Genomic DNA, 10,056 nt, shown 5'->3' with positions numbered 1-10,056 from the left:
AAATAATTTTAAAAGTGTACACTCTCTGTATGGTCTTAAACTCACTATAATTACAGAGGATTTATTTTCAAGTTGTTTGATCATGGATAAGACAACAGAATTCCAAGTGCTGGCTTTATGCTAATATTCATTTTAAGTAATCAATTACTACAGACATGAATAATATAACAAGTGGAACTAACACATTTCTCCTCAAAATCTATCAGGAATTCGTTATCATCTCCTATAGGGTATGGTATCATAGCACCAACAAAGGAATCTTGCATCATATTTAAAAAATTAAATCCTGTCATTATGGATCACAGAAAATATGAAGACTATAAAACTCAAAAAAATGAGTTTTTCAGCTGTAGTTTACTCTAAAAATATAACTTTGAAGTTAAGAAGTTTATTTTCACTTGAAGAAAGTCCTTTAGTTTAGCAAGACCAATGATTTTGGAAGCTAAAGATTGTGTATCTCCTCATAAGGCCATATTGTTCAAACTGTCACCCAGTTCAGGTTTAAACACTACTATTTACAAGTAACTAGAAAATGCCAGATACCAGGAATGAACAAAAAGTTCTGCCTCTCTCATCTGATTAGTGTAACACAGCAAACTAAATGTGAAGCAGAAGTATTTGTTATTTCTGTTTGCAATTTTTTAGAAATATTAAAAATTTTAAGTACAGGGCCACCTGGCTGACTCAGTCGGTAGATCACTCTTGACCTATGGGTTGTGAGTTCAAACCCCACATTGGCTGCAGAGATTACTTAAAAAGAAAAAAATTTAAGCACAGATTTTTTCCCCCACATATTTCCATTCTCATTATTGAATTATCACACAAATTACTGATGAGCAACTGCTAAATTCTGGTAGCCTCATCCTGAGTACACAGCAACACTACAGTTTTCTACATCTTGAAAGTAAAAACCTTAATTTTAAAATGAACCATATTCAGATATGGACATTCCACAAACAGAAAAAAGTGGGAGTAAGTGGGTAAAAAAATATGTGAAGAGTTACTCTAGAATGGAAAAGTCTGTCATTTGTGCAGAGAAATTAAGAGTTGGATTTGAATGCAGAATCAAGGAGATACTGTTTAGCAGTGTTCGAGAAAACACCAACTCTAGGAAATGACCTTGGCAAAGAAAGAACTAATTTACTTTTCCTAATCACATGGGCCCAGGAGTACATATTTCTCTACAGAGAAATACATGTTTATGTTTAATATATCATTTCCCTGTAACAGTATCATACACCCCAAAAAAGCAAAGCTTCAAAGACCTATCTTTTCTATCCTTCAACATTTTTACGCCTTAATTCAACATTTGTAGCCAGTGAATTTCAAAACACAATTTTCTCATTTTATATAGCCACCTACAATTTTTTCTCCGTCTTTAAAAGGTACTTACTTTCAAATATCTCTTCTGCATCTTCAATATTTAAATTGATAAATATTTAAATTACCTCTTTCCTTCTGATACCTATACTTTCAACCTTTTTTAAGTACTGTTAAACTATGACTAATACTTTCCCTACTAAAAATGCTCTAGGCCATTTTTGTGTCTTGCTATTATTACAACCTTTTTGAGGCAAAAAGGATGCAGCTAGCACCACAAGCTATTGGAATCCGATTTTAGGTGAGGCCTCAATAAATACTCTCTCCAGTATAACCCATTTCAACAAAACATGTTCTATTTTAATTTACATAATATTAACTTTCTACCCTTCCATATAGTGCACCTCAAACACAAAATAATCAATTTTCAAGTAAAATAAACCTCAAAATATGAAATACTTAAGTTAAAAAAAAAACAATAAAAATACAAGTCTCTAAACTGCAAGTTACACCACCAATGTGAATACTTTCGAAAATGTAGTTAATGAAAAACACTGAAAAATGTTACTGGGTATTAAGTGATATCTCCTTTCTTCAATTTTGTGATTAACAGGTCTTTTATTGGTAGTAAACTAGAGCAAACAATCAGAATAATACATATGCAGTATTCAGTACACACAATAAAAGTTAAAGAAATTCAAAACCTGTATAAAACAAACACTGGAGAAAAATCATACAGCTTAAGAGATACAGTGGTATAGGTCCTCTCCATCCTTTGATTACAGCTTGTACTCTGTACCCAACAGAACTTACCGCACTTACCAAAATAATACAGACGTTTTAGTACTCATGTATTTAAGAGGATTAAACACATTTTCTAAGAATCTTGCAATGACAAATAGGTGACCCTTTAGCTGGTAAGCAGACTTAAAGGAGGAAAGGTGGGGAAAGGAAATTAACTAATATTTTGTAACCATTTTTAATAATTTCTTATTTTCCAAACACTGCTTTCATAACAGAAGTGTTTTACACTTGCACAATATTAATTACTTTATTATACATGGAAGCCTGTGGTAGGCTGATTACACAATAAGACTGCAAACAACCAGTAGTACTTTTCTGACGTCAGAAGAGTACATAAGACTGAAACATCACCAAAAGTACATAAAAAAACTCATCAGCATAAACATCAAAGTACATTAAAAAATATAATCAGGAAAAAATACAATTGCTAAAAAGTGGTTTAGAGCAGAGCCACTGTCTTATCAGTAGCTTCAAATGGCAATTAGCGTTCATAGCAAGTTTTGATGACTTTACAAGACCCCTGTAAATACTGACTAATGCACCCTTTTAAAATGTACATTAAAGGCTGCAATTTCACAAAGAGGTTCTGATGTCATTACTAAATGCAGACACTCTTATTCCTCACATTAGCTATGTCACCAGTTGGAATTACAACCTTATTAATAATATCTGTAGCTCAGACTATGTGGGGCTTTATTATACATGGAAATCAGTATGTTTTTTTTTTAAGATGAGGGCTTGTTTATCCTATTGTTTAGTATTTGAATGCCATAAGGCATATAAAATGCCTAATGAGTTACCTAATGGAATGTAAAACATTCTAAAATTGAAACTGTCCAGAGAGAAGAGGGAACAAGGCAGGCTCAGAACTAAGAAAGAGGGTAAGTCAAGAAAATGACAAAAAACCAGAAGTGTGGGTGACATGTAATAACACAGACAAGAGAACAATGTTTTAAGCCATGTATAATAAATAATGCATACCCCAAATATCAAAAGAGTATGTAATTCCAACCTGGGTTCTAATACTGGTACCAACCAACCACCTGGGTGTCAACACTTTGCCAGGTATCATAACTCCTAATGGAACTACAGTCCTGTTACAGTTGGGATAAGGAGAGGGTGCTATTTTTTTTCTTCTTTTATTAAAGCTATCATTCCAGGCTTTGATCAAAGATCCAAGAATATTTGTTCTACCAGGCTGGAATGAATGGTTTGGAAGTTCAGAGTACATTTAAAAGCTGCAACAAAACATAGGTAGCCAACATCTCAGAATTTTGGATCAGCCTAGGTGGAGACAGCAATTTGAAATGTTTTCGATCCCTTACTTAAACGATGAAATGTGTGTCAGCCCAGATAGAGCAATTTGAAATGTTTTCGATCCCTTACTTAAATGATAAAATGTATATCATACTATCTGTAAATTGGATATTCCATTACAGTGATAACGTACAGAATTCCCATGCGTTATTACACTTTCCTGAGAGTAAAGCAATTAGAATAACCTTAATCCTAGCAACAAAGTTTTTTTTTTTGTCGTTTTTTTTCATTTTGTCTTTTTGTAGGGCTTTTTTTTGCTTTTTTTGTTGTTTTTTTTTTTTTGTATTTTTGTGGGTTTTTTTGCATTTAAAACTTTTGGGCTATTCCCTGACAATCTATACATGTAAATTTGATTGCTAAACATTGTCACTTTGAATGTCAAACTATTTTTAATCTATTGATTTTGATTAAAAATCATAATACAAACAGAGCTAAAATCACACTAACAAAATAAACTAAATATGAAAAGTTGCATTGAAAGGGCATTACATTATTCTTAATAGGATCGTGTAGAAACATTCCAATGGCAGTGTTCTCAAAATAAAACAAAATTACATTAGACCTCCAGCCTGGTCACTTTGGGGACCTTACCTGTAACTTTGGCTGGTGGGTGTCTTTACTCTCGTACTACATGGCTCACTTACATCAGACATCATATTTGTATACCCTGAGAAATCTGACACTGAAGTCCTTACTCTATGGTCCACTTCTCCATTAGAGTTAGTGATGAAGGTCATTGGCACCCTGCTGCCCGACTTAAACTGAGAACCAAACGCTTGTGCAAAGTTCTCAATCTGGTACGTTGTTCTAGGCTCTATGTCTTTCTGAGGATCTATCTGGCTAGCTAACTCCTGAGATGGAATCTGAAAGCTTGCTGAGGACTCTAAATTTTTCTGTTGTTCCTTCTGGCTAGTCAATTTCTGAGATGAGGACTGGAAGGCTGATGAAGTCTCTAAATTCTTCTGAGAATCTATCAGATCATCCAGCTCCTGGGAAGGTGTCAACTGCTGATGTGTAGCATCCAAAGCAGATAAATAAAGACCTGGTTGAGATCCAAACAACATCCCAAAAGGAGGCTTTGGCAATGAAGATGGCAACACTGAGGTAACAGATTGGCCGAAACCACACTCCAAAGGAGATGTAGTGTATATTTGTTTTTCTGGAAATAAAGTGTGGTTGTGGAGAGGTGAAGACAAACTGACGAACTGGAAACCGTGTCCAAGAGTAAAACCTGCATTAGTGGATTTTTCAAAAGCCTGTTGGAGGTATTTGGAGTATTCTTGCAACATGCTTGCCTTATCATTTGAAGATGTTTGGGTGCCCGGGCTCAAATTTTCTTCTTGAACCAATTCTGAGTGTTCTCCTGAGGTGTGTAAATCCACTCGTGGTTCCGTGATATTGAAAGGATCCTCTTTCTGGCTTTCTGATTTGTTGGAGTATTGATCCAAAATACTCTGTAAAACCTCATCAGGAATTCCAGACTTGTCATGACAAGACTTAATGTCAGCATTTAGAGCTGAGGAGTCAATAAGGGACAATGGGGTCTCATTGTCCAAAACACTGACACCTGCAGACTGAATGACGGACTGTTGGGAGACCATGTGTCCTACATTTATAGAAAAGGCACTGTTGCTGCTGGCAGTTGGTAAATATCTTCTTTTCTTTGAAAACTGCATGGCATCATCATAATTACTACTTATTTGACTCTGTTTGCCACTGGTACTTTGGAGAAGACTAATGGTCTCCACACTATTATTCGAAACTATGCCAAGTGAGCCACTTGGTTTCCCAGACAAGGACTTGGGTCCAACTATGTCTGGTAATGGTGACACAAAATTAAGATAACTTTTATCTGTATTCTTTCTGCTTCCTTTCTTAAAGATCAATTTTGGCACCCTTTTCTGCAGTTCATCAATACCAGTGCCAATTATGCCTCCACTGGAAGACACAGTAGGCATTTCTACTGAGTAACTCTGCAAGTTTATATTATTTGAAATTTGTGATTCACTTGTTTTACCAGTCTTATGTTCCTTATTTTCAACAGCTATGCTTTTTGACTTTGTTTTTCTCCTTGAAGAACTTGTATTTCCCTGAGACAACACAGCCAGATTACCCATACTGCTATGGGTTGATGACCCAGGTTCTGCACTAGCGGCTCCTTTAGCTATGGCTTCACCACATGTGCGCCTGTGCTTCAACAGTCTATCAGTCCTTGAAAAATACTGTTGGCAAGTGTCACATTTATATGGCTTTTCTCCACTATGTGTCCTCTTGTGTCTCTCCATATGGTACTTCTGAATAAACTTCATGCTGCACTGATCACATCCAAATGGCTTCTCTCTACTATGAATTTTCTCATGTCTCTGCAGTAGGTATTTCTGAATGAAACCCATACTACACTGGCTGCACTGGAAAGGTCGTTCTCCAGTATGAATGAGGACGTGCCTCCGCAGGTGATAGGAGCTTCTGAAAGCAGCACTACAGTGATCACAGATATGAGGTTTCTGACTTGGGGAGAGGATGGCACCTTCTCCATCTCCAACCAAAGAAGGTTTGGAAGATGCACTTGGCTTCCTCTTGGCTTTGATTCCCTGAGATTCTGGCTTTGGCCTCTTTGCCTTTTTGACATTAGTGTCCTGCTTTGGCTCCTCACTGCCATGGTGGTCATCAGTCCTGCTACTGCTGCTGAGCAATACGTCACGGTGGTGCTGGGCTGGTTGCTGCTGGGCATGCTGGTGGAGAATACTGAGGTCCTGGATGACGCCGTGGCTCCCCCCATCCCCGCCTCCTAGGCCAGGAGCTCTCTCCTCAGCCCCAGCGAACAGCCCCCCGTAGTGGTGGTGGTGATGGTGGTGGTGGGGCTGCTGCTCCTCGGGGTCTGCGGGTTTCTCCTGTTTGATGCTAACCAAAGACTGCAAGAATCCCCAGGAGGTCCTCTGCGAGGGGAAGGCCGCGGCTGACGCCGCCGGCTCCTTCTTGAAAGTCATGTCCGGGGCTGGCGGAGGGGGGGGCTCAGCGGCCGGGGCTGCGGAGGTAGAGGAGGATAACACGCACTGCGGGGGAGGGGCGGCCGACCCCGNACCACCGCTACTGCCGGTACCACCGCCGCCACTCAGGAACCCACTGCCGATTTTCATACCCCGAGGGAGGCCTGGCTGAGGAGAGGAGGAGGAAGAGGGAAGAGGGAGGAAAGGGGGTGGAACCGGGCCCCGGGCCGGGACCACCGCAGCGCCCAGGACCCCGCCGCGCCGCCGCCCAGACCGCAACGCGCCCAGCACTAATTCCCAGCCGGGTCGCCTCCGGCACCGGCACACATGGTCCTGAGACTCTTCCCTGGGCCTCGCCCTCTCCCTCTGCGACCCACCGGCAACACTTACGGGTACCGCCGCCGCCGCAGCCGCCGTCGCCTCCAGTTAATAAAAATAACGCCGTCCTCTCCACAATGGAATTAAAAGCCTCCCCTATACTGCGCAGCCGCGGCGCGGTGTCTGCTGGGAACTCTTCAACCCAGCCAGAGGGGAGCTCTGCGGAGCCACGGCGCCTGCGCTGCAGCTTCCGCCCGGTCGGCCTGTCAATCACTGGGGCGGTTGGGCGGAGGGGAGGCCCAGGGCTCGAGGGGCGGGGATTTGGATCCCCTGTAGCAAGAGGCTTTCAGGCGAACAGGCGTGATTGGTGGGCTGCACTGACGGAGTTGGACGTGGGTGAGGGTTTCTGGGGAAGGACGCTCGGGGGGTGGAACCCAAGGGGCGGAATTACGCGGGACCTTACTGCGGCGTGGCTTGGGGGATGCAGAGAAAGAGGCTGGCAAGATGGGGGAAACTGAGGACTGAATGTTGGGGCATTTCCTATTTTACAGTTTGCAGTCTAGGTATTGAATCAAAATCCAAACCCAGAAGCAGATCACTTAGGGCACTTTTGGTTCTGCCTATAAAGCAGTGAACTTCAAATGCCCCACATTTATTAAAACATTTCTTCCGTTTTCCCTCTTAGGTTGGAAACATTTTAATAATGGGCGTGTTCCTTTGCATTTATAGGAGGAGCCTACATTGAAACCGTTGCAAAAAAAAAAAATGTTGTGTTGCTGCCAACCTACCTGAAGGCCACTGGAAAAGGAAACCGCGTGTAATCCAGGTGCTTCAGCCCTGTAAAACACGCCCACGTGCATACTTCTTCATCAGATGTTATTTAAATGCCCACATAACCTTTTCAGTCTGGCTAATGTGTCTGTTTACAATGTTACAATGCTGCCTAGCCCCTTATTAATTTATGAAAAACTGGCTACTAGGCCCTTGTAAGATGTGTTAGGATTCACTCTGCCCTCCCCCAGTATAGAATGCTGAGAAACGCATACAAAATCATAAATTTTTTTTCTTGAGGGAAAATTACAAAGTCTTGAAATCAGAGACTGACAAGTATCACACAAATCTTTACGCAGTGGCTAATGTACACAGGGCACTCACTTTAATATTAAGCGTGCAAAAATCTAAACCAGCCACTTGCCTAACAAAGCCTATTTATAAATCACAGAATTTTTTTCCTAAAAGAACTAGAACCATCACAATAATTTACTTACATAGTATGTGTTCTTACTGAAATTTCAAGTCATTTTCTCATACTATTTCTAACTAACTGATCATAACTAAATAATAAATGACTTATATGAGAAATTTCACTGTTGAAACCATAAAGATTATTCATTATGGGTCTCTCCAAGCCTGCTCAAAAACTTAAAAGGTAATATTTAATGAGCATTTGGGGGTAAGAAAGATTAGTATTATTCTAATTCCATGCAGTTACCTATAAGCATTCTGCCACTTAAATTGTAAAACTTGAATACCATCAAGTATAGTTAAGTGTTAAAAGAAAAACTGAAAATTCCAAAACTTAAGGCAGTAGTAAAATATTAGTCAATGCCTGTGAGAAATGAGGCTGTCCCTTTATTCAGGGCGTCAGTGTTTAATGGTAAGCTGGGATGCATATAAGCTAGTCCAAGCATGAAGGGCAGTAGGACACTCATATGAAAAGCCAACTTTGTTCCTCAGTTATCAAGATAAGAAACCTGTCATTTCTCTCATTCACTCTGTCAGCCTTGAGATACTCCAAGCAGACTTACCTCTGTGTTGTATACCCCATATATCAGGAAGATGAAGAGACCCTGTAAAATAAAATGGAGGGAAAAAGCTGTTAACGCTAATCATTTCAGCAGTAGAAATACCTGAAATAAACTTTCCTGGGAACAGACAAAAGAAGACACACTTCATCAAGGTCAATTTATTTTTCTATTTTTCAGCATTAGAAGCTGTACCTTGAGCATTTATAAGGTAACACACCAGCACATCACTTACAGTGGTTGTGCTGTTCAATTCTTCATAAATAGAAAATAAAAATACCATTCATGGTACATAGAATATTAATTAGAAAAATCAAAATGCCAGTCTCTGGAAGATAGCTAGGTAATGAAAAAATTAAACTCAGAAAATGTCATCAAAGTAATCACAGAAATAACACTCGGTATCAGTATTTCTAAACACTGTTTTAGACTACAGCAACTAGAATATATTTGTTAAAGTCTTCAATAGGGTAAAAAATTACCTTAACTTACGGTAATAAAGTTTTTAAGTAATATTTAAAATACCAGTTTGAGGTAAGATAAAATTTCACATTATCACTTGTAAAACTGCACACATTTTTATTATAATTTTTTGTAAAGAAGTTCCAAAGATCTGCTATTTAGTAGTCCTTAGTATTAGAAAATACTTAATTTTAAAATATAAAATGAATCTCACTCTTAAATCTAAAATATTAGATTTTTTTAGTAAATAAAACTGATGTAGTTTAAACTTATTAGGGAAAATAGCAAGAAATTTTCCATGTATTTTTGCTTTACAGGGTAAAGAAAAATCTATATTATCCTATTCTTGTTAGGTATTAGTAAACCAAATATGAGATAGAGGCCAGTTCTAAAGTCTGGAAATGGTTCAAATAGTTAAGAAATGTGACATTTCAAAAGGAAAACTTTACTGTAATATTTTAATATTTGTTTTATATCTGAATACTTAACATCTTACAGATAACAGAAATAATCCTAAACAAGGAGATTGAATAAAACAGAAACAAGTTTTGCTCTGGTTAGTTTTTTTGTAATATACTTTATTTTTTAAGAATAATTTTAGATTTACAAAAAAATTGAGAAGATGGTACCAAGAGTTTGCATGTATCCCAGATGCAGTTTCCTCTGTTATCATCATTTTACTTTCTTTATTATTTTTTAATGTAATCTTTACACCCAACATGGGGCTCAAACTCACAACCCCTGAGATCAAGAGTTGCATGCAATACTAACTGAGCCAGGCACCCCTCATTATTTTACTTTAGTATGGTATGTTCATTACAATTAATCTTCCAAGTTTTCAATGCTACTCTATATAAGTTCAGAAACAAACTTTCATTACTTGTATTTGTATTAAGAAGAAAGATTGATAAAGAGTTTTTAACAATCAAAATTTCCACTGGGTCATTAATTTAAAAAAATTCAAGTACAGTGAGAGCTTTTTCACTGTGTGTACGTCATGTCCCATAGCTCAATACTAATTCTCAAATCCATCTTTCGAGTAG

General features: G+C 38.5%; 1 protein-coding gene across 2 annotated transcripts; it reads right to left on the bottom strand.

Annotated features, from left to right (window-relative positions):
- Positions 1–1,918: 1,918 nt before the first annotated feature.
- ZNF281 (zinc finger protein 281) lies at positions 1,919–7,006 on the bottom strand. 2 transcript variants are annotated; one of them, XM_077772129.1, is made up of 2 exons: positions 6,819–7,006; positions 1,919–6,592 (listed from the first exon to the last, which is right to left on the bottom strand). In XM_077772129.1, the coding sequence occupies exon 2, from the start codon at positions 6,576–6,578 to the stop codon at positions 4,029–4,031; it is 2,550 nt and encodes an 849-aa protein (XP_077628255.1). In that variant the 5' UTR covers positions 6,579–6,592; positions 6,819–7,006; the 3' UTR covers positions 1,919–4,028. The 2 variants fall into 2 exon arrangements, with proteins under 2 accessions (XP_077628255.1, XP_077628254.1); XM_077772128.1 differs by having other exon boundaries at positions 1,919–6,596; positions 6,819–6,998.
- Positions 7,007–10,056: the final 3,050 nt, after the last annotated feature.

Source organism: Crocuta crocuta, unplaced genomic scaffold (assembly GCF_008692635.1).
Source record: "Crocuta crocuta isolate KB4526 unplaced genomic scaffold, BGI_CrCroc_1.0 scaffold318, whole genome shotgun sequence".
NCBI lineage: Eukaryota > Metazoa > Chordata > Mammalia > Carnivora > Hyaenidae > Crocuta > Crocuta crocuta.
The sequence above is the reverse complement of the archived record's forward strand: the minus strand, read 5'-3'. Positions and strand labels throughout refer to the sequence as shown.